The 25,932-nt window shown below is 38.8% G+C and overlaps 1 protein-coding gene across 1 annotated transcript; it reads left to right on the forward strand.

Moving 5' to 3' along the window:
* Window positions 1-9,677: 9,677 nt before the first annotated feature.
* LOC117999730 (olfactory receptor 2B11-like) lies at window positions 9,678-11,680 on the forward strand. Its single transcript, XM_034989074.1, has one exon. It carries the CDS (start codon window positions 10,727-10,729, stop codon window positions 11,678-11,680), a length of 954 nt encoding a protein of 317 aa, XP_034844965.1. The 5' UTR covers window positions 9,678-10,726.
* Window positions 11,681-25,932: the final 14,252 nt, after the last annotated feature.

Here is a 25,932-nt window from a genome sequence, read left to right on the forward strand (position 1 = left end):
GGAACACTACACCAAAAACTAATGATGTACTGCATGGTGATTAACATAACGTAATAAAATTTAATTTAATTTTAAAAATTGGGGTCCATTCTCTTCTTTTGGATAAGTGTGGCAGAGGTTTATCGATCTTATTAATTCCTTCAAGGAAACAGCTTCTAGTTTCATTGATCTGTTCTATAGGTCTTCTGGTTTCTATTTCATTGATTTCTTCTCTAATCTTTATTATTTCTCTTCTTCTGCTTGGCTTAGGCTTTATTTGTTATTTCTCCAGGTCCTTTAGGTGTAAGGTTAGCTTGTGCATTTAGGATTTTTCTAATTTTTTTATAATTTTTTTTAAAGATTTTATTTATTTATTTGAGAGAGAGAATGAGATAGAGAGAGAGAGCATGAGAGCGGGGAGGGTCAGAGAGAGAAGCAGACTCCCCGCTGAGCAGGGAGCCTGACGTGGGACTCGATCCCAGGACTCCAGGATCATGACCTGAGCCAAAGGCAGTCGCTTAACCAACTGAGCCACCCAGGCACCCGGATTTTTCTAATTTTTTGAGAGATGCTTGGATTGCTATGTACTTCCCTCTGAGGACCACCTTTCCTACATCTCATAGGTTTTGAACTGATGTGTTTTAATTCTCATTAGTTTCAATAAATAGTTTAAGTTCTTCTTTAATTTCCTGGTTGAACCATTTGTTTTTTAGCAGGATTCTCTTTAACCTCCAAGTGTTTGAGTTCCTTCTAAATTTCTTCTTGTGATTGAACATTGTGGTCTGAAAATATGCAGGGGATAATCTCAATCTTTTGTTACCAGTTGAGGCCTGATTTGTGACCCAGTATGTGATCTATTCTGGAGAAAGTTCCATGTGTGCTCTAGAAAAATGAGTATTCTGTTGTTTTAGGATGGAATGTTCTGTATATATCTATGAAGTCTATCTGGTCCAGTGTGTCATTCAAAGCCCTTGTTTCTTTGTTGATCTTCTGCTTCGATGATCGGTCCATTGCTGTGAGTGGGGTGTTGAAGTCCCCTACTATTAATGTATTATTATCAATATGTTTCTTTACTTTGGTTATTAATTGGTTTATATAATCAGCTGCTCTCACATTGGGGGCATAGATATTTACAATTGTTAGATCTTCTTGTTGGATAGACCCTTTAAATATGATATAGTGTCCCTCTACATCTCTTACTACATTTTTTGGTTTAAAATCTAATTTGTCTGATATGAAGATTGCTATCCCAGCTTTCTTTTGAGGTCCATTAGCATGGTAGATGGTTCTCCATCCACTCACTTTCTGTCTAGAGGTGTCTTTAGGTCTAAATTGAGTCTCTTGCAGACAGCATATGGATGGTTCTTGCTTTTTTATTCAATCTAATACCAGGTGTCTTTTGGTTGGTGCATTTAGCCCATTTCCATTCAGAGTAACTATTGAAAGATATGAATTTAGTGTCATTGTATTACCTGTAAAGTCCCTGTTTTTGTAGATTGTCTCTGTTACTTTCTGGTCTATATGACTCTTGGGGTCTCTCTTCATTTGCAGAATCCCCCTTAATATTTCTTGCAGGGCTGGGTTTGTGGTCACATATTCTTTTAGTTTCTCTCTGTCTTGAAAGTTCTTTATCTCTCCTTCCATTGTGAATGACAGCCTTGCTGGGTAAAGTATTCTTGGCTACATGTTCTTCTCACTTAGTACACTGAATATGTCTTGCCAGTCCGTTCTGGCTTGCCACGTTTCTGCGGATAGGTCTGATGTTATTCTGATGTTCCTCCCTCTATACATAAAGAACTTCCTCTCCCTAGCTGCTCTCAGGATAGTTTGTTTGGCTCTAAGATTTGCAAGCTTCACTATTATATGTTGGGTGTTGATCTATTTTTATTGATTTTGGGAGGGGCCCTTTCTGCCTCTTGGACATGAATGCTTGTTTCATTCCTCAGATTAGGGAAGTTCTCAGCCATGATTTGCTCAAATATACCTTCTAGCCCTCTCTCTCCATCCCCTTGGGGATCCCAATAATTCTGACATTGGTTTGTTTCAAGGCATCATTAAATTCTCGAAGCCTTTCTTCTTGGGCTATTAGCTGTCTTTCTCTCTTTTCCTCAACTTCCTTCTTTTCTATCTGCCTATCCTCTAGATCACTTATTCTCTCTTCTGCCTCATTGACCCTAGCGGTTAGAACATCCAATTTATTTATTTATTTATTTATTTTAAAGATTTTATTTATTTATTTGAGAGAGAGAGAATGAGAGACAGAGAGCATGAGAGGGAGGAGGGTCAGAGGGAGAAGCAGACTCCCCACTGAGCAGAGAGCCCGATGCAGGACTCGATCCCAGGACTCCAGGATCATGACCTGAGCCGAAGGCAGTAGCTTAACCAACTGAGCCACCCAGGCGCCCCTAGAGCATCCAATTTAGACTACATCTCATTCATAGCATTTTTTTAAAGATTTTATTTATTTATTTATTTGAGAGAGAGAGAGAGAATGAGAGAGTGCGAGAGGGGGGAGGGTCAGAGGGAGAAGCAGACTCCCCGTCGAGCAGGGAGTCCGATGTGGGACTAGATCCTGGGACTCCAGGATCATGACCTGAGCTAAAGGCAGTTGCCCAATCAACTGAGCCACCCAGGCGCCCTCATTCATAGCATTTTTAAGTTCGGTTTGATTAGATATCATTTCCACCTTAGAACTTCTGTATTGTCATATATGCTTTTTTCAAGCCTAGCTATTAACTTTAGAATTGCTATCCTGAATTCCTTCTCTGATATCTTACTTATATCCATATCAATTAATTCTGTGGCAGAGAACACTGCCTCTGGTTCTTTCCTTTGTTGTGAATTCCTCCTTCTAGTCATTCTGCCCTGGAAGGATGGTTGAGGGAATGAACAGAGTCCAAAATATCAGCCATGACCCCAGCAAAATGCACCCTAGAAAAAATCCGAAGTGGTCAGAAACCACCACAGAAAAGCAAATAAAACCAAAATGAAACAAAACAATAAAAAAAAGGACAGGGGAAGAGAGGCTATAATCTGGCATGGTGGACAAAGCAGGGTGATCCACTTGTTCCTGATTGAATTTTGGTCTGTGTGTTAGAAGACAATACATCCCATTATTGATTTTGAGGGGGATTCTCTGTGCTTTCTGGATTTTTTTTTTTTTTGCCTGTTTCCTCCCTCAGATTAGGGAAGTTCTTTGCTATACTTTGCTCCAATATACATTCTGGCCACCCCCCTCTTCTGGGATCCCAATTATTCTAATATTGTTTTGCTTTATGGTATTACTTGTCTCTCGAATTCTTCCCTCATGATCCAGTAGTTGTTTATCTCTCTTTTTCTCAGCTTCTTTATTCTCCATCACTTGGTCTTCTCTATCACTAATTTTCTCTTCTGCATCATTTATCCTAGCAGTTAGTCTCCGTTTTTTGTTGTATCTGATTAATAGCCTTTTTGATTTCAACTTGGTTAGATTTTAGTTCTTGTATTTCTCTAGAAAGGGATTTTCTAGTGTTTTCTATGCTTTTTTCAAGCCCAGTTAGTATGTTTATAATGGTTATTCTGAACTCTAGTTCTGACATCTTACTTTGTCCATGCTGATTTGGTCCCTGGCAGTCAGTACTGCCTCTTGTTCTCTTTTTTGAGGTGAGTTTTTCTGTCTTGTCATTCTGTCCAGAGAACAATAGATGAACAGGAGAACAAAATGCTAAAATGGCAACAACAATCCCAGAGAAATATACACTAAACAAATTAGATGAGACCCGAAACTGAGGAAGAAAAAAAAGAGAGAGAGAATATAATCAGACAAGTGAGCAGAATAGAGCAATACACTAGGTTGTGTGTGTATTTTAATCTGTTTTTTAGAAAACTAGATCCCAAAATTGTAAGGAACAAAAAACTTCTATATATACCAAAATAAAATTAAATACGATGAAAAGATAGAATGTAACTGTAAAAATGGAAATTAAAAGACAAGAGAGAACAACAACAACAACAACAAAAAGGAGGGTATATAAATAGGTGAACAGAACAGAGCAATACACTATCTTCTGAGTGTACTTTAGTCAGTTTGTTAGAAGAAAGTATATCTCAAAATTGTAAAGAATTTAATATACAAAAATAAAATTAAATACATCGAAAGGATAGAATAACTGTAAAGATGAAAATTAAAAAATACTTTAACAAAACAAAAAAAAAGTAAGAAGAAGAAACAAACAAAAAAAGCAAATACGATCAGACAGGTGAATAGAACAGAGCCATACACTAGATTTTGAGTGTATTTTGGTCTGTTAGAAGAAACTGCATCCCAAAATTGTAAAGAAAGAAAAACATATATATACAAAATAAGATTAAATACAATAAAGGGATAGAATGTAACTGTAAAAATGAAAATTAAAAAGATTTTTAAAAGGAGTAGAAAATAAGAAATTGGTTGAAAAAGGACTGAAAAAAAATTTTTTAAGTTGAAAGACTAAAGAATCACAGGAAATTAAGCCATGAATTCTATGTACTGTATATTCCCAGCACTGGAGTTTTTCAGTTCTCATTGATCTGTAAACTTGGTCTTTGCTGGATGTTCTTGCTGATATTCTGGGGGGGCCTGTTGTGTTGATTCTCAAGTGTCTTTTCTCCAGGCAGAATTGTATCACCCTTGCCAGGGTGCCAGGCTAAGTAGTCTGCTCTGGGTTGCTCTATGTGGCTTTTGTTCCCTGAAGATTTTACACACAGCTTTAGAGGTTGAGAATGAAAATTAAAAAAACAAAATGGCGGCTTCCCAATCTCTGACCCTGGAGCCAAAAACTCAGGGCCCCACTCCTCAATGAGCCCTCAGAGAAAAGAGGTCAATCACTCCTGTCTCCCTGTTCTTGTCCATACTCCGTGCTCACCTGGCCTGTGAATGAACATTTCTATCTCAAGCACACTACCCCATTTTGAGTCTCCAAACCCTGCAGATTCCTGCAGGACATTCCTGTGCTCCCCTCCTGGGGGAGAAGTAAGAGGGTCTCTCCAGTTCTGCTGCTTGTTGAGCCCCTGCTCAGAGAGCAGTGGCCTGACTACGCTGTGGTTCACAGTTTATAGCAACCCACTCCTGGGCTCACACTTTGCAGCCAGCTTCTCTGCTCTGATGCCTGGGAGCCTTTCTGCACTCAGGCATCCCTGGTCTTCCTGTAACCTGAGGATCCTGAGACCACACTGTCCCAGCTAGGGTTCTGTCCCCACTTAGCCACCTGAGTGATGTCACTCACTGGAGCAGACTTCTAAAAATTCTGGTTTTGTGCTCCACTGATATATCACTTGCTGGTAGCCAGCTAATGGAGGCTTCCTCCCCCCGCAGTCTATCTTCCTAAATATTGCCTCAGATTCATTTCTCTGCACCTCCTACCTTGAAGAAAGTGGTCGCTTTTCTATTTGTACAGTTGCAGCTATTCTTTTCTTAGGTCTCTGGTTGAGTTAACAGGTGTTCAGAATGATTTGATAGCTATCTAGCTGAATTCCTGGGACCAGAAAAAATTAAGGTCTCCTACTCCATTTTGGAACTAACAGGGTTTATCAATCTTATTAAATTTTTCAAAGAACCAGTTCCTGGTCTCACTGATCTTTTGTATTGTATTTTTAGGCTCTATATCATTTATTTCTGCTCTAATGTTTATTATTTCCTTCCTTCTGCTGGCTTTAGGCTTCATTTATTGTTTTTTTCCTAGCTTCTTTAAGTGACAGCTTAGGTTGATTATTTGAGATTTTTCTTGCTTCTTAAGACTTTATTGCTATTTCCCTTTGGGAACACTTTTGCTATAATCAAAAATTTTGGAGCAAGTGTTTTCATTTTCATTTGTTTCCATGTATTTTTTAATTTCTTCTTCAATTTTCTGGTTGACCCATTCATTCTTTTTTTTTTTAAAGATTTTATTTATTTATTTGACAGAGAGAGAGGCAGTGAGAGAGGGAACACAAGCAGAGGGAGAAGAGGAGGGAGAAGCAGGCTTCTCGCTGAGCAGGGAGCCCGATGTGGGGCTCGATCCCAGGACCCTGGGATCATGACCTGAGCCGAAGGCAGATGCTTAACAACTGAGCCACCCAGGCACCCCCCATTCATTCTTTTTTAAGTTAATTAATTTTTATTATGTTCAATTAGTCAACATATAATACATCATTAATTTTTGATGTAGTGTTCAATGATTCATTAGTTGCGTATAACACCAGTGCTCATCACGTGCTCAACTCATGTGCCCTCCTTAATACCTATCACCCAACTACCCCATTCCCCCACCCCCTCCCTTCTGTAACTCTCAGTTTATTTCCTGGAGTCCAGAGGCTCTCATGGTTTGTCTCCATCTCTGATTTCTTCCCATTCAGTTTTCCCTCCCTTCCCCTGGGTCCTCCATGCTATTCCTTATGTTCCACATATGAGTGAAACCATATGATAATTGTCTTTAGTCCCATGTTATTTAACATCTATGTATTTGTGGTCTTTCCACATTTTTTTGTGATGACTTCAAGTTTCACAGTGTTGTGGTTGGAAAATGTGCATGGTATGACTTCAATCTTTTTGTATTTGTTGAAGCCTGATTTAGGACCTAATATTTCATCAAAATATTAAAAGTAGAAATAACATATAATCCAATAATTCCAGTACTGGATATTAGCTATGGAAATGAAAACACTAATTCCAAAAGATATATGTGCACCCCTATGTTTATTCCAGCATTATTTACAATAGCCAAGATACAGAAGCAACCCACGTGTCCATTGACAGACAAATGGATAAGGAAGATATGGTATATATATATATAATAGTTTATTACTTAGACATTAAAAAAGATGATAACTTGACCTTTGCAACAACATGGGTGGCCTAGAGAGTATTATGCCAAATGAATTAAGTCAGACTGAGAAAGACAAATACCATATGATTTCACTTATATATGAAATCTAAAAAAATAAAATAAACAAGAAGCAGATTCAAATCCATAAATACAGAGAACAAACTGATGGTTTCCAGAGGGGAGTGGGTGGGGAGATGGGAAAAATGGGTGAAGGGGAGTGGGACATACAGATTTCCAGTTGTAGAATGAGTAAGTCACAGGAATGAATGGTACAGCATAGGGAATATAGTCAATGAAATTGTAATAGTGTTGTACGGTGACAGATGGTGGCTAAAATTGTGGTAAGTACAGCATAATGTATAGAGATATTGACTCACTATGTTGTACAACTGAAAGTAATATAACATTGTGTTTAGTTTAAAAAAAATCTTGCAAAACCTATTTTTTCCACTTATCAGTTTGCAACATTGTAAATTAATGTTGTAGTATTTCAGTCATTGCGAAGCCAAATCCACCGAGACAGTGACAATAATAACAAATCTCCCCCATGTTGATAGCAGCATTGTCCACAATAGCCAAAATATGGAAAAAGCCCAAACATTCATCCACAGATAAATGGATAAAGAAGAGGTTATATATACAATGGAATATTACTCAGCCATTAAAAAAGTGAAATCTTAGGCCACCAGGGTGGCTCAGTTGGTTAGGCATCTGCTTTCGGCTCAGGTCATGGTCTCAAGGTCCTGGGATCAAGCCCTGCATCAGGCTCCCTGCTCAGTGGGGAGTCTGCTTCTCTCTCTCCCTCTGTCCCTCCCCCATGCTCATGCTCTCTCTAATAAGTAAATAAAATCTTTTTAAAAATGAAATATTACCATTTGCAACAACATGGATAGAACTAGAGGGTATGATGTTAAGCAAAATAAGTCAGTGAAAGACAAATACCATATGATTTCACTCATATGTGAAATTTAAGAAACAAAACAGATGAACATAGGGGAAGGGAAGGAAAAATAAAATAAGATGAAAATTGAGAGGGAAGCAAACTATAAGAGATGCTGAATTCTAGGAAACAAACTGAGGGTCGCTGGAGGGGAGGTGGTGGGGGATGGGGTAACTGGGTGATGGGCTTTAAGGAGGGCACATGATATAATGAACACTGGGTGTTATACACAACTGATGAATCACTAAATTGTACCTCTGAGGCTAATAAAAAAGAACAAATCTATCATTTCTCTATTGCAATATAAGTTTCATTAAAACTAAATTTTATCTGTGATGGTTCATTGTTATATTTTAAAGCATCTAGACAAGTGACTGACATATGTCAGCACTCAACAGTTATTTACTGATTGAATGAATGGATGAATAAATAAATAAATAAATAAATAAATAAATAAATAAATAAATAACGTATATTAAATTTTCTTGACATAAGGATATAATGCTTAAGCCAAATGAGGAAATGCTTAATATAGTCAATGTTAGGTCAGGTAAAAAGTACACACTGTTCTAGGCTATTGTGGGAGAAATATTTGAAGACAAGAGCCCTTAAGTTCCTTAGAAGCATTGTGGAAGGTGATCACCACATCTTTCTCTGTGTAGAACTAGGAATATTCTGCTTTTCTATAGCAGGTTTCAAGAAACAATAGCCTGCGGAAAATATAAAGAAAATTCTATCTTGACACCATAAACAATTGTCTTAAATTTTCCCTGATGTCCAAGGAAGTTTTCTATTAAATTGTTGAGGTGGATGAGTTTTCTAGGATTCTTTTAGTCTGGAGTCCATTTCTCACAACAAAGAAAATGCCAAAATTTATCTTTCCATTTTATTGTAGCTAAGAAGTTAGAAAGTAGTATTCCCATGAGGGGATTTCTACAGTGTTTCTAGCTAAGAAATGTCCCCTGAGGTTCATTATCTGTATGAAGAAAATGTCCTGCAGCTTTATATAAAGAGAGAGAACCCTTCCTTAACAAATATGATTTTAGAGGAAAATTGGTTTCCATGTATAAACATATTTGTGATCCTTCAAATCAAATAAATGAATAATATTAAGGAACTAAGATATGATGAAGTGAAGCCACTGAATACAGAGAAAATATTCAATTCTTATCTCTAATTAATGCTTAATACTGTTGGAAAGAAGAGATCCATGTCAATTTTGCAAGAACAGGGAACATGACCATTGAATACCTGCAATGATTTAAGGTAGATGTTGTATTTGTGTGGGAGTGATCTATTTAGCTTCATTGATTTTATCTTTTTGCAACTCAATGTGTGTTGTCGCCTCTCTATGTAAAGTTGTATACTAAAAGAAATTTAGAAATAAATTGACACCTTTAATAATGCAGCATCATTATAACTTAAAACATTAAAACATGTCTCCTTTAATGAAAAATAATGTAGGGACACTGTTTGCATTAGTGGATTTTTCTATGAATTAAAATATATGTGTACTGGGGCGCCTGGGTGGCTCAGTTGGTTAAGCGACTGCCTTCGGCTCAGGTCATGATCCTGGAGTCCCGGGATCGAGTCCCGCATCGGGCTCCGTGCTCGGCGGGGAGTCTGCTTCTCCCTCTGACCCTCCCCCCTCTCATGCTCTCTCTCTCTCTCATTCTCTCTCTCAAATAAATAAATAAAATCTTAAAAAATAATAATAAAATATATGTGTACTGGCATAAAAAAGCTTAACATCATGAACACTGGATTCAAGCCACTTGATAAGAGTGATTTGGGAAATGAAAGAGAAGAAAATGTACTCCTTGTGAGGCTTCTGGCAGGGGTAAGCACACTGAATATTTGGATGCAACTGGAACAAGGATTAATACGTTGATATGGACTCTTAATCACCACTGGGCACTACACTTCATAAAAATAACTACCCACATGTTAAGTATTTCACTTAATGAAACATAAACATACATAATTAATTAATTAATCTTCACAAAACACAGCTGGCTAGTAAGCAATGCAGAAAAGGTTTATGTGTTAACTATCAGCAGTCAACTGGATCCAGGTTCTCTGATGTCATATCCTCTTTTCTACTACAACAGAGTTGGAAACTTCTTACCACTTCTGATAGCAAGATATACATTTTACATCATAACCCAGGTCACACACGTACACATACACTCACAGGTGCAATGGAAACAAACGGCAAATCCATAAACAACCATACAGCTGTCAAGTTTGTGATAGATTACAACTCCTGATGTGACGAGCACTAGAACATACCATATCATTTTTAAGCACTGATGTCTTGAATGTCTCATATCACCAGGCTGTGCTATCAGTTACTGTTTGCACTGTTCCTCAAGTACTGAACATGTGGCAAGGAATCATTTCCTTTCAACTGCATGTTTCCTGTTATGACAAAAGGTTTATGCTGCAAAAGTCATTTTAGGATTTGAGGCATAGGCTCAAGGAACAGCACTATGTCTTTTTTCTATGCATTCAGACTGATCCAGCTGGAGCTCAGAAAGTCCTGAATTTACCTAAACCAAGTCATGAATTCAAGCAGAGTGGCCTGGGGCCAGCAGCTGGTGGATGAAAGAAATGAAGCCATGTGGTAAGTCAGCATGGCTGGTTCCTGGGAACCACTCCTGTTTTAAGCTATTCTCTGGTATAAGAGCAATGCTGACTTTCCCCTTCCCTAATAATTTTTCTATAAACATTTTTTCTATTGCATTTCTTAGACACAATATAGAGATTTGTTGGCCTTTCTTTTAGATGTGCTACAAAATAATAAAATTTGGAATTTAGACTCTGACTTTCTCATGAATATAAGTATTAGATCACTTCACTGGAGTGACACCACAGAGAAACTCCCTGCATAATTTATGGTACTTAACCGAATAAATTGACCATCAGGAAAATCCAATACTGAAATACAAGTCCTCACTTTGACTTGAATCCACCAACAAGAGGAATGACTATCATGAATCTGGGCAATGCAAGTACTCCAAAGGTCTTCATCCTCTTGGGTTTCTCCGACCATCCCTGGTTAGAAATGCCACTCTTCATAATGGTGTTTGTGGCTTACATCTGCACACTAGTGGGAAACATCTCGATTATTGTGGTGTCCAGGGGAGACCCTCATCTTGACAGTCCTATGTACTTCTTCCTTTCCAACCTCTCTTTCCTGGACCTGTGTTTTACCACAACCACCATCCCTCAACTGCTGCTGAATCTCTGGGGACCAGATAAGTCCATCAGTTATGCAGGCTGTGTGGCCCAGTTCTATATGTTTCACTTCCTGGGGGCCACAGAATGCATCCTCTTGGCAGTCATGTCCTTGGATCGGTACGTGGCCATCTGCAAGCCCTTGAGGTACCAGGCTATCATGGATCGGCAACTCTGTGTCTCCCTAGTGGCTGTGGCATGGATAAGTGGTTTGTCTAACTCCTTACTTCAGTCATCCCTCACTGTCCAGCTGCCACTTTGTGGTAACAACAAGGTGGATGACTTCTTGTGTGAGATTCCAGTGATGATCAAGATGTCCTGTGTTGACACCACTTTCAATGTAACTATGCTCTCTCTTGCAGGGACGTTCTTTACCCTGGTTCCCTTGTCTCTTATCCTTCTCTCCTATGGGTTCATTGTAGCTACAGTGGTAAGAATTCAGTCATCAACAGGAAACAAGAAGGCCTTCAACACCTGTGGCTCTCATGTAATTGTGGTCTCTCTCTTCTATGGGCCGGTAATATGCATGTATGTGCAACCTTCTGGTACTAATTCCCAGGACAAGGACAAACTCATGGCCCTGCTATACAGTCTGCTGACTCCTATGCTTAACCCTTTTATCTATACTTTGAGGAACAAGGACATGAAAGGGGCAATAAGGAGGCTTCTCCTCCAACTGAACCATCAGGGAAGAGAATAAACACAGCTATTATTACTCCACACTCTCCATGTAAGACTCCGAAGAGCCCCTCCTCTAAATTACCTCTGGATTTAACCCTCTTCCAAAATTGTTAGTATCCTTCAGTCATTATCTGATCTATACATACATTTATTCACCACAGCGCTATGATTTATTGGCCCTCATTTTGCAATGTGAATCCTAATCCCCACTTGCCTTCAATTTGCATGAAAGTGAATCCCTGTCATTAAGTCCTCTAAGTCCATTGAGAAATTCTGCTGTAGGAATCTGAAAAGCAGACAATAAATGAATACTCACTGACTCATTCATCCTCAATCAAACAAATGAAACCCTATCATTTTATGTGTAATTTTATAAAAATAATGCAAGTAATATGGACTACAGTTTACCTTCTTGCTATTATAGATATGATATTATGAGTATGATTTGCTAATCAACTTGTTTATCGAAGTATAGTTGATATGCAATGTTGTATTAGTTTCAGGTGTACAACATAGTGATTCAACAATCATACACCTTATGAAATGCTCACCATTGTAAGCGTAGTCACCATCTATCAGCATACAACATTAGGACAGTATTATTGAAAATATTCTCTACCCTGTACTTTTCATTATTGTGACTTATTATTTTATAACTAGAACTTTGGACCTCTTAATCTCCTTCACCTAATTTGTCCACCTCCCTACACCCACCCCGCTGGCAACTAACAGTTTGTTCTCTGTATTTATGAGTCTATTTCTGTTTTTGTTGTTGTTGTTGTTTGTATGTTCACTAGTATTGTCTTTAAGATTCCACATATAAAGGAAATCATATGGTATTTGTCTTTTACTGCCTCCTTTACTTCACATAGCATAAACCATCTAAGTCCATCCATGTTGTTGTAAATGGAGAGATCTCATTCCTTTTTATGGCTGAGTAATGTCCCATTGTATATGCATACCACTTCTTCTTTATCCACTGATCTTTTGATAGACACTTGGGTTGCTTCCAAATCTTGGCTATTGTAAATAATGCTGGAATAAACATAGAGGTACTATGTCTTTTTGAATTAGTGTTTTTGTTTCTTTGGGTCAATACTCCTAAGTGGCATTACTGGGTTGTGTGGTATTTCTATGTTTTCTATTTTTAACTTGTAAAGGAATCTCCATACTGTTGTCCATAGTGCCTGCACCAATTACATTGCCAACAGTGCTAATCAACTGTTTTCATGAATTACCAGCAAGACAAGATGGAACAATATCTCATATCCTATAACTGACTCTCTTAACCACACATTCACTGTATGATCCTTTATAAATAATATAATTCAAATATAATATCTGACTCTGATTTTCCTACATGTCTCTGTGGGATTCCTTCCTTTTGAGGTATTTGACTGAAGTAACTATTTCTCGTTTCCAAAGGGAAATGTTGAGGATTCAAAACCTGAGAGGCTTCTGTGTATCCTCCTAGCATTGTCAGTCATGTAGCCTTCACTAGGGGAGACAATTTACCTAGCCTGAGAATATTAGGTGTATTTGGTAGGTACTCTAAGGATGAACTAGTTCAATCATTTAGCAATCAGAGCATTAGACGGTAAGAAGAAAGAAAATGGGAGAAAGTGGAGGATAACATGGGAGGGATGGAAAATAATTTGGCTATCACATTGTCAATTCTGAGATAGAAGTGATTAGGTAGGAAGGTTTATTTTTGTTTATTTTTTTAATATTTCTTTATTTTATTATTATTTTTTTAATTTTATTATGTTATGTTAGTCACCGTTCGATACATCATTAGTTTTTGATGTGGTGATCCACGATCCATTGTTTTTGTGTAACACCCAGTGCTCCATGCAGTACATGCCCTCCTAAATACCCATCACCGGGATAACCCATCCGCCCACCCCCGTCCCTTCTAAAACCCTCATTGTTTTTCAGAGTCCATAGTCTCTCATGGTTTGTCTCCCCCTCCGATTGCCCTCCTTCTTTTTCCCTTCCTTCTCCTAATGTCCTCCATGCTATTCCTTATGTTCCACAAGTAAGTGAGACCATATGATAATGGACTTTCTCTGCTTGACTTATTTCACTTAGAATAATCGCCTCCAGTCCCATCCATGTTGATGTAAAAGTTGGGTATTCATCCTTTTTGATAGCTGGTAATATTCCATTGTATATATGGACCACATCTTCTTTATCCATTCATCTGTTGAAGGGCATCTTGGCTCTTTCCACAGTTTGGCTATTGCGGACATTGGAGTGCATATGGCCCTTCTTTTCACTACATCTGTGTCTTTGTGGTAAATACCCAGGAGTGCAATTGCAATTTAAATTTTTGAGGAACCTCCACACTGTTTTCCAAAGTGGCTGTATCAACTTGTATTCCCACTAACAGTGTAAGAGGGTTCCCCTTTCTCCATAACCTCTCCAACATTTGTTGTTTCTTTCCCTGTCCATTTTTGCCATTCTAACTGGTGTAAGGTGGTATCTCAGTGTGGTTTTGATTTGAATTTCCCTGTTGGCTAATGATGATGAACATTTCATGTGTCTGTTAGCCATTTGTATGGAAGGTTTATGATGATGTGGGAGGGGGTATTCTTTTGATTTCATCAGGAATATTAATTCCTTATAAATCTGTCATTTTCTCATACTTATCTTCTCCCCACACTTATAAAAATCTCATCTTTAACTTATATTTGAGGTAAATATGCAATTATTTTTCTAACAACTAAGTACATTTATGTAAGGTGTTCATATCTCTGCCCATCCTGGTGCCATGGTGTGTTTCTACTCTTCACTTCCAAATAGCAAGAACAAAACCCACTGACTCATATTGTACAAGCCCCTAACACAGATATATATTGATTGCTATCAATAGTTAATCGTAATAAATTAGTTCAATCTTTCCAATAAAATTTTCTTTGTAGACTCGAATGGAAGGACACTACCATTCTGCTGTTGTTGGAGACAAGGAAATACACTCTTTTGGAGTTAGGCTGATTCTCTGTCATTGTCATGTATCTGTTCAAAACAAGATCTTCTGATTTCACTTGTGTGCTTCTTTCATAGTACTGACCACTTGAAACTACATTCTTGTGGATGACCACTTCTTTCTCCAAAACAAAGAAACAAACAAACAAAAACTATGAGGTCTTTTTATCTCACTTGGTACCTGAGGAATCGGCATAATAGGAGCCAAGGAATAAGCCCTGAATAAATAGATTTTAAATGAGTGAGTGAATGAAAAGTCTTACTTACATCTTCATTACTCATGGTTAAAACATATATCATGGGTTCATGTAAAAATGTGTCATGTACTAAACAATGAGTTTAACAAATGTGGTTAGTGGCTGATGCTTGAGGCAATGTTTCTCAAACTATCTTCTGGCACTGTTCCAGTAGATCTTAACAGCAGTTTAAAAAAGTAATCCACATTTAAACAAATTTGGGGAAAGCCATATATTATGCTTGGAGTTTTGGAGTTTGAGAAGGAAAGTTAACATATTCAATGTTTGATAACTCCAAAGTACACTGTTAACCATGTTTACCACTTCTCAAACACTTTTCTTCTGATTTTATTGGCTTCTTTTTGAGAGGAAATAACATAGCACAATTTGGGAATTAACTCACTGGAAAACTCTGAATCCCAGGAGAGCTGAAGAAGGCAGAAAATCTCACTGCTGGGCTGTATGAATAAACAGCCTTTTATAAAATGTTTGTGGAGTTTTGAAACAAAGCTGCTCATTATATTCCCATTATACCTTCTCAAGTATCTGATAGCTTGTACTATTTATTCCTTTAGGATATAATGTTTGTAGTCAATTACTGCATTTGCAACTTCAAATCAATATGCACTAGGCTAATTGTTTCTTCTTAATTATGGCATAAGTATATTAGCAGCTACCACATAGGACATGATAATTTAGTCATTTGCACTGTAGTTTAAACATTAAAATAAAGAATATATTTCCTTTTTTACTGAATATATTCCACCTAAAAATGGAACTCTTTAATACATAGCCATCATAATCAATAAACAGATGGTGCCTATTTTTAGATAAAATCTACAAAAATATTAATATCCATACCTATATAAATTGTTTTCAGCAAACATATTGAAAGATATTTCTATGATGGATGTATAAATGTATCTCCATGTAACATGTGCAGGCACATTTGATGTGATTAACCTGCTGGAGGGCAGCTGCTCAACCTTGATACACATCACAATCTTATCAAGAATGAAATTCGACGATTCTCTTACACTATACACAAAGATAACACAATGGATGAAAGACCTCAATGTGAGACAGGAATCCATCAAAATCCTAGAGGAGAACATAGGCAGTAACCTCTTTGACATTGGTCACAGCAACTTCTTTCTTTTTTTTTTTTTTAAGATTTTATTTATTTATTTTAGAGACAGAGCACAAGAGGGGGGAGCAGGAGTGGGAGAAGCAGACTCCCTGTTGAGCAGGGGCCCGATGCGGGACTCGATCCTGGGACTCCAGGATCATGACCTGAGCCGAAGGCAGTTGCTTAACCAACTGAGCCACCCAGGCGCCCCCACAGCAACTTCTTTCAAGACACGTCTCCAAAGGCAAGGGAAACAAAAGCAAAAATGAACTTTTGGGACTTCATCAAGATAAAAAGCTTCTGCACAGCAAAGGAAACAGTCAACAAAACAAAGAGGCAACCCACAGAATGGGAGAAGATATTTGCAAATGACACTACAGATAAAGGGCTGATATCCAAGATCTATAAAGAACTTCTCAAACTCAACATTCAAAAAACAAATAACCCAGCCAAAAAATGGGCAGAAGACATGAACAGACAGTTCTCCAAAGAAGACATACAAATGGCTAACAGACACATGAAAAAATGTTCATCATCATTAGCCATCAGGGAAATTCAAATCAAAACCACATTGAGATACCACCTTACTCTAGTTAGAATGGCAAGAATTGACAAGACAAGAAACAACAAATGTTGGAGAGGTTGTGGAGAAAGGGGCACTCTCTTACACTGTTAGTGGGAATGCAAGTTGGTACAGCCACTTTGGAAAACAGTGTGGAGGTTCCTCAGAAAATTAAAAATAGAGCTACCTTATGACCCAGCAATTGCACTTCTGGGTATTTACCCCAAAGATACAGAGTAGTGTAAATAAGGGCCACATGCACCTTAATATTCATAGCAGCAATGTCCACAGTAGCCAAACTGTGAAAAGAGCTGAGCTGCCCTTCAACAGATGAGTACATAAAGAAGATGTGGTCCATATATGCAATGGAATATTACTCAGCCATCAGAAAGGATAAATACCCAACGTTTGCATCAACATGGACGAAACTGGAGGAGATTATGCTAAGTGAAATAAATCAAGTAGAGAAAGTCAATTATCATATGGTTTCACTTATTTGTGGAACATAAGGAATAGCATGGAGGACATTAGGAGAAGGAAGGGAAAAATGAAGGGGGGTAAATTGGAGGGGGAGATGAACCATGAGAGACTATGGACTCTGGGAAACAAACTGAGGGTTTTAGAGAGGAGGAGTGTGAGGGGATAGGTTAGCCCGGTGATGGGTATTAAAGAGGGCATGTAATGCATGGAGCAGTGGGTGTTATACGAAAACAATGAATCATGGATCACTACATCAAAAACTAATGATGTACTGTATGTTGACTAACATAAAAAAAAGACCCATCTAGGGGCGCCTGGGTGGCTCAGTTGGTTAAGCAACTGCCTTCGGCTCAGGTCATGATCCTGGAGTCCCTGGATCAAGTCCCGCATCGGGCTCCCTGCTCAGTGAGGAGCCTGCTTCTCCCTCTAACCCTCCCCCCTCTCATGTACTCTCTCTCTCTCTCATTCTCGCTCTCTCAAATAAATAAATAAATCTTAAAAAAAAAATAAAAGACCCATCTATATGATTATATGATGCCAGAAGAGACTCATTTTAGACCTAAAGACATCTACACGTTGAAAGTGAGGGGGTTGAGAACAATTAATCATGAAAATGGAAGTTAAAAGAAAGTTGGAGAAGCAATACTTATATCAGACGAACTAGATTTTAAACTGAAGAGTGTACAAGAGATGAAGAAGGACACCATGTCATAATAAAAGGAACTCTTCAGCAAGAGGATCTAACAATTGTAAATATTTATGTCCCTAACTTGGGAGCATTCAAATATATAAAACAATAACATACATAAAGTACCCCATTGGGTTTTTTTTTTTATTATGTTATGTTAATCACCAAACATTACATCATTAGTTTTTGATGTAGTATTCCATGATTCATTGTTTGTGTTTAACACCCAGTGCTCCATTCAGTACATGCCATCTTTAATACCCATCACCAGGCTAACCATAATTCCCTCACCCCCCTCCCCTCTAGAACCCTCTATTTATTTCTCAGAGTCCATAGTCTCTCATGGTTCATCTCCCCCTCCAATTTCCCCTTCATTTTTCCCTTCCTGCTATCTTATTCCTTTTTTTTTTGTTAACATATAACGTATTATTTGTTTCAGAAGTACAGGTCTGTGATTCAACAGTCCCACACAATTCACAGTGCTCACCATACCACATACTCTCCCCAATGTCTATTGCCCAGGCACTCCATCCCTCTTACCCCCAACCACTCCAGCAACCCTCAGTTTGTTTCCTGAGATTAAGAATTCCTCATATCAGTGAGGTCATATGATACATGTCTTTCTCTGATTGACTTACTGCGCTCAGCATAACACCCTCCAGTTCCATCCACATCGTTGCAAATGGCAAGATCTCATTCCTTTGATGGCTGCATAATATTCCATTGTATAGATATACCACATCTTCTTTATCCATTCATCTGTCGATGGACATCTTGGCTCTTTCCACAGTTTGGCTATTGTGGACATTGCTGCTATAAACATCGGGGTGCGAGTACCCCTTCAGATCCCTACATTCGTATCTTTGGGATAAATACCCAGTAGTGCAATTGCTGGATTGTATGGTAGCTTTATTTTCAACTTTTTGAGGAACCTCCATACTGTTTTCCAGAATGGCTACACCAGCTTGCATTCTCACCAACAATGAGGAGGGTTTCCCTTTCTCTGCATCCCCGCCAACATCTGTTGTTTCCTGACTTGCTAATTTTAGCCATTCTGACTGGTGTGAGGTGATATCTCATTGAGGTTTTGATTTGGATTTCCCTGATGCCGAGTGATGTTGAGCAATTTTTCATGTGTCTCTTGGTCATTTGGATGTCTTCTTTGGAAAAATGTCTGTTCATGACTTCCGCCCATTTGTTGATTGGATCATTTGTTCTTTGGGTGTTGAGTTTGATAAGGTCTTTATAGATTTTGGATCTGTAAAGCCCTTTATCTGATATGTCATTTGCAAATATCTTCTCCCATTCTGTCCATTGTCTTTTGGTTTTGTTGACTGTTTCTTTTGCTATGCAAAAGCTTTTTATCTTCATGAAGTCGCAATAGTTCATTTTTGCCCTTCTTCCCTTGTCTTTGGTGATGTTTCTAGGAAGAAGTTGCTGCAGCTGAGGTCGAAGAGGTTGCTGCCTGTGTTCTCCTTTAGGATTTTGATGGGCTCTTGTCTCACATTGAGGTCTTTCAACCATTTGGAGTCTATTTTTGTGTGTGGTGTAAGGAAATGGTCCAGTTTCATTCTTCTGCATGTGGCTGTCCAATTTTCCCAACACCATTTGTTGAAGAGACTGTCTTTTTTCCATTGGACATTCTTTCCTGCCTTGTCAAAGATTAGTTGACCGTAGAGTTGAGGGTCCATTTCTGGGCTCTCTGTTCTGTTCCACTGATCTATGTGTCTGTTTTTGTGTCAGTACCATACTGTCTTGATGATGACAGCTTTGTAATAGAGCTTGAAGTCTGGAATTGTGATGCCACCAGCTTTGCTTTTCTTTTTCAACATTCCTTTAGCTATTTGGGTCTTTTCTAGTTCCATACAAATTTTAGGATTATGTGTTCCATTTCTTTGAAAAAAGTGGATGGTATTTTGATAGGGTTGCATTGAATGTGTAGATTGCTCTAGGTAGCATTGACATCTTCACAATATTTGTTCTTCCAATCCATGAGCATGGAACATTTTTCCATTTCTTTGTGTTGTCCTCAATTTCTTTCGTGAGTATTTTATAGTTTTCTGAGTACAGAGCCTTTGCCTCTTTGGTTAGATTTATTCCTAGGTATCTTATGGTTTGGGGTGCAATTGTAAATGGGATTGACTCCTTAATTTCTCTTTCTTCTGTCTTGTTGTTGGTGTATAGGAATGCCACTGATTTCTGTGCATTGATTTTATATCCTGCCACTTGACTGAATTCCTGTATGAGTTCTAGCAGTTTTGGGGTGGAGTCTTTTGGGTTTTCCACATAAGTATCATATCATCTGCAAAGACTTTATTTTATTTTATTTTTTATTTCTTTTTGTTGTCTGATTGCTGTGGCTAGGACTTCTAATACTATGTTGAATAGCAGTGGTGATAGTGGACATCCCTGCCATTTCCTGACCTTAGGGGGAAAGCTCTCAGTTTTTCCCCATTGAGAATGATATTCTCTGTGGGTTTTTCATAGATGGCTTTTATGAGGGGAGAAGGAAAGATGGCGGAGGAGTAGGGGACCCTATTTCAACTAGTCCCCAGAACTGAGCTGGATATCTACCAGACCACTCGAAGCACCTAGGAAACCAGCCTGAGATGTAAGAAGATCTGGATCTCTACAAACAGAATATCGCAGGTGGTTAGTTTTGAGGTAGGAAGCAGGGAATCCTATTTCCGTGGGCTGATATCAGAGGATAAATGGCAGCGGGAGGGTGCCTGGACATGGGGATCCTACACCGCCGGTGAGCGACAGCCTTGCATGCTGGGGACGGGGCACAGACTCACAGACCAGTAGCGGTGGGGAAAGGACTTTAGGGCAGCCCCTGGGGCAGAAACCTGGAGCCGGCAGGGTCGCGCGTGCAAACTGGGAGCAGCTGGCAGTTTTAGAAGTGCAGAGGGCTGATCGTTTTAGAAGCACAAAGGGCAGAGACGTATTCCATCCTGGAGGCAAGTCTGGGAACACTGTGGAGGGGCACACATCCCAGGACGCTGCAGTTTATAGCAGCAGGGACAGAAATGGAGATGGTGTGGCCTGGAGAGCTCAGTGAAGAACAGACTGTGGTCTCTGCTCTGAGGCAGAGGGTTGGAACGGTCTCTTCTGCTCTGACTCAGGAAGAGACATAGAAAGCAACCAGGGAAAGCCGCCAGAGAACAAGAACCCCCAAAACTGATTACCGCTGAGCCCATCCCCCACCACGGGGTGGCAGGGCAACTCCGCCCAAACAGGGTTGCCTGAGTAACAGCATGGCAGACACCTCCCCCAGAACAGGCTGTGAAAACAAGAGGCCAGCTACCCTAAGGTCCCAAGAAAACAGGTGCATCTTGCTTGGGTTCTGGTCAATAATTTGGACTCTATACATACAGAATGACTAGGAGAAGGAACCCCCAAAATAGAAAAGAATCAGTGATCATGACTTATGCTGCAGATTTACAAATGGACGCAGATATAACCAAGATGTCGGAGATGGAATTCAGGCTAGCAATTGTGAAGACAATGGCTAGAATGGAGAAATCAATTAATGGCAACATAGAGTCTCTAAGGGCAGAAATGAAAGCTGAATTGGCAGAACTTAAAAATGCTATCAGTGAGATCCAATCCAATCTAAATAATCTAACAGCTAGGGTAACTGAGGCAGAAGAATGAATAAGCAACCTGGAAGACAATATAATATATAAAAAGGGAAAAGAGAAGGCCAGGGAAAAACAACTCAGGATCCATAAAAATAGAATCAGAGAAATAAGTGACACCATGAACTGTCCCAATGTCAGAATAATTGGAATCCCGGAGGGAGTGGAGAGAGAGAAAGAGGACTAGAAGACGTATTTGAGCAAATCGTACCTGAGAACTTCCCTAATCTGGGGAATGAAACAAACATTCGCATCCTAGAGGCAGAGAGGACCCCTCCTAAGATCAAGGAAAATAGGCCAACACCCCGGCATGTAAAACTTGCAAATCTTAGAACCAAGGAAACCACCTTAAGGGCAGTTAGGGGAAAGAGATTCCTTATGTACAGAGGGAGGAACATCAGCATAACGTCAGACCTATCCACAGAGACCTGGCAAGCCAGAAAGGCCTGGCAAGACATATTCAGGGTACTAAATGAAAAGAACCTGCAGCCAAGAATCCTTTATCTGGCAAGGCTGTTATTTAGAATGGATGGAGAGATGAAGAGCTTCCACAACCGGCAGAAACTGAAAGAATATGTGACCACTAAGACGGCCCTGCAAGAAACACTAAGGGGGGTTCTAAAAAAGAGAAAGACCCCCAAGAGTCATATACAACAGAAATTTACAGGGACAATCTATAAAAACAACGTCTTCACAGGCAACATGAGGACAATTAATTCATATCTTTCAATGATCACTCTCAACGTGAATGGCCTAAATGCTCCCATAAAACAGCACAGGGTTGCAGATTGGATAAAAAAACAAGACCCATCCATATGCTGTCTACAAGAGACACATTTTGAACCTAAAAATACATCCAGACTGAAAGTCAAGGGATAGATATTCATCTTCCATGCCAGGGGACCTCAAAAGAAAGCTGGGGTAGCAATTCGTATATCAGACAAATTAGATTTTAAACTAAAGTCTGTAATAAGAGACACAGAAGGACACTATATCGTTCTTAAAGGGTCTATCTAACAAAAAGATCTAACAACTGTAAATATCTATGCCCCCAACATGGGAGCCGCCATCTACATAAGCCAACTGTTAACCAAAATAAAGAGTCATATTGATAACAGTACGTTAATTGTAGGAGACCTCAATAGTCCACTCTCAGCAATGGACAGATCATCTAAGCAGAAAATCAACAAGGAAACAAGAGCTTTGAATGATACACTGGACTAGATGGACCTCATAGATATATATAGAACATTCCACCCTAAAACAACAGAATACTCATTTTTCTTGAGCACACATGGAACTTTCTGCAGAATAGACCACATACGGGGTCACAAATCAGGTCACAACTGATACCAAAAGACTGAGATTATTCCCTGCATATTCTCAGACCACAATGCTCTAAAACTGGAACTCAATCACAAGAAAAAATTCGGCAGAAATTCAAACACTTGGAAGCTAAAGACCACTCTGCTCAAGAATGTTTGGGTCAACCAGGGAATCAAAGAACTTAAACAATTCATGGAAATCAATGAGAACGAAAACACATCGGTCCAAAACCTATGGGATATGGCAAAGGCGGTCCTAAGGGGGAAATACATAGCCATCCAAGCCTCACTCAAAAAAATAGAAAAACCCCGAATTCACCAACTAACTCTACATCTTAAAAAACTAGAGAAAAAACAATAAACGATGCCTAAGCCACGCATTAGAAGAGAAATAATTAAAATTAGAGCAGAAATCAATGAAATAGAAACCAGAAACACAGTAGATCAGATCAACGAAACTAGAAGTTGGTTCTTTGAAAGAATTAATAAGATCAATAAACCACTGGCCAGACTTATCCAAAAGAAAAGAGAAAGGACCCAAATTAATAAAATTATGAATGAAAGGGGAGAGATCACAACTAACACCAAGGAAATAGAAACAATTATTAGAAATTATTATCAACAACTCTATGCCAATAAACTGAGCAATCTGGATGATATGGAGGCCTTCCTGGAAACCTATAAGCTGCCAAGACTGAAACAGGAAGAAATTGACAACCTGAATAGGCCAATAGCCAGTAATGAGATTGAAGCAGTGATCAAAAACCTCCCCAAAAACAAGAGTCCAGGGCCTGGTGGATTCCCTGGGGAATTCTACCAAACATTCAAAGAAGAAATAATACCTGTTCTACTGAAGCTGTTTCAAAAAATAGAAACAGAAGGAAAACTTCCAAACTCATTCTATGAGGCCAGCATTACTCAATCCCCAAACCAGGCAAAGACCCCATCAAAAAGGAGAATTTCAGACTGATATCCCTGATGAATATGGATTCCAAAATCCTCAACAAAATCCTAGCTAATAGGATCCAACAATACATTAAAAGGATCATCCACCATGACCAAGTGGGATTTATCCCCAGGATGCAAGGGTGGTTCAACATTCGCCAATCAATCAATGTGATAGAACACATTAATAAGAGGAGGGAGAAGAACCATATGGTCCTCTCAACTGATGCAGAAAGAGCAATTGACAAAATACAACATCCTTTCCTGATTAAAACTCTCCAGAGTATAGGCATAGAGGGAACATTCCTCAAGTTCATAAAATCCATCTGTGAAAAACCCACATCGAATATCATCCTCAATGGGGAAAAGCTGAGAGCCTTTCCCTTAAGATCAGGAACACGTCAAGGGTGCCCATTCTTGCCACTATTGTTCAACATAGTACTAGAAGTCCTAGCAACATCAATCAGACAACAAAAAGAAATAAAATGTATTCAAATTGGCAAAGAAGAAGTCAAACTCTCTTTTCACAGACGATATGATACTTTACGTGGAAAACCCAAAAGACTCCATCCCCAAATTACTAGAACCCATACAGCAATTCAGTAATGTGGCAGGATACAAAATCAATGCACAGAAATCAGTTGCTTTCTTATACACTAACAACGCACCTATAGAAAGAGAAATTAAAGAATTGATTCCATTTACAATAGCACCAAAAACCATAAGATACCTCGGAATAAACCTAACCAAGGAAGTAAAGGATCGGAACTACAGAACACTCATGAAAGAAATGGAAGAAGACATAGAAAGATGGAAAAATATTCCATGCTCATGGATTGGAAGAATAAACATTGTTAGAATGTCTATGCTACCCAGAGCAATCTATACCTTCAATGCCATCCCGATCAAAATTCCAATGACATTTTTCAAAGGGCTGGAACAAACAATCCTAAAATTTGTATTGAATCAGAAAAGACCCCAAATTGCCAAAGAAATGTTGAAAAAGAAAAACAAAGCTGGGGGCATCACGTTGCCTGATTTCAAGCGATATTACAAAGCTGTGATCACCAAGACAGCATGGTACTGGCACAAAAACAGACATATAGGCCAATGGAACAGAATAGAGAACCCAGATATGGACCCTCAACTCTATGGTCAAATAATCTTTGACAAAGCAGGAAAAAATATGTAATGGAAAAAAAGACAGTCTCTTCAATAAATGGTGCTGGGAAAATTGGACAGCCACATGCAGAAGAATGAAAATCGACACAAATGTAGTGAAAAGAAAGGCCACATACACCCCAATGTTCACAGCAGCAATGTCCTCAATAGCCAAACTGTGGAAAGAGCCGAGATGCCCTTCAGTAGATGAATGGATAAAGAAGATGTGGTCCATATATACAATGGAATATTACTCAACCCTCAGAGAGGATGAATACCCAACTTTTACATCAACATGGATGGGACTGGAGGAGATTATGCTAAGTGAAATAAGTCAAGCAGAGAAAGTCAATTATCATATGGTTTCACTTATTTGTGGAAAGAATAGCTTGGAGGACATTAGGAGAAGGAAGGGAAAAGTGAGGGGTGGGGGAATTGGGGGGAGAGCTGAACCATGAGAGAATATGGACTCTGAGAAACAAAGAGGGTTTTAGAGGGAAGGGGGTGAGGGGATTGGTTAGCCTGGTGATGGATATTAAGGAGGGCACGTACTGCATGGAGCACTGGGTGTTATACGAAAACAATGGATCGTGGATCACAACATCAAAAACTAATGATGTATTGTATGGGGACTAACATAACATAATAAAATTAAAAATATATATATCTATGATTAAAAAAAAGATGGCTTTATGATATTGAGGTATGTCCCCTCTATCCCTATACTCAAGAGTTTTGATCAAGAAAGGATGCTGTACTTTGTCAAATGCTTTTTCTGCATCTATTGAGAAGATCATATGGTTCTTGTTCTTTCTTTTATTAATGTATTGTATCACATTGATTGATTTGCAGATATTGAACCAACCTTGCAGCCCAGGGATAAATCCCACTTGGTCGTGGTGAATAATCCTTTTAATGTACTGTTGGATCTTTTGGCTAGTATTTTGGTGAGAATTTTTGCATCTGTGTTCATCAAGGATTTTGGTCTATAATTCTCCTTTTTGATGGGGTCTTTGTCTGGTTTGGTGATCAAGGTAATGTTGGCCTCATAAAACGAGTTTGGAAGTTTTCCTTCCATTTCTATTTTTTGGAACAGTTTCAGAAGAATAGGTATTA

Source organism: Mirounga leonina, unplaced genomic scaffold (assembly GCF_011800145.1).
Source record: "Mirounga leonina isolate KUSES-001 unplaced genomic scaffold, KU_Mleo_1.0 Mir_460, whole genome shotgun sequence".
NCBI classification, from domain to species: domain Eukaryota; kingdom Metazoa; phylum Chordata; class Mammalia; order Carnivora; family Phocidae; genus Mirounga; species Mirounga leonina.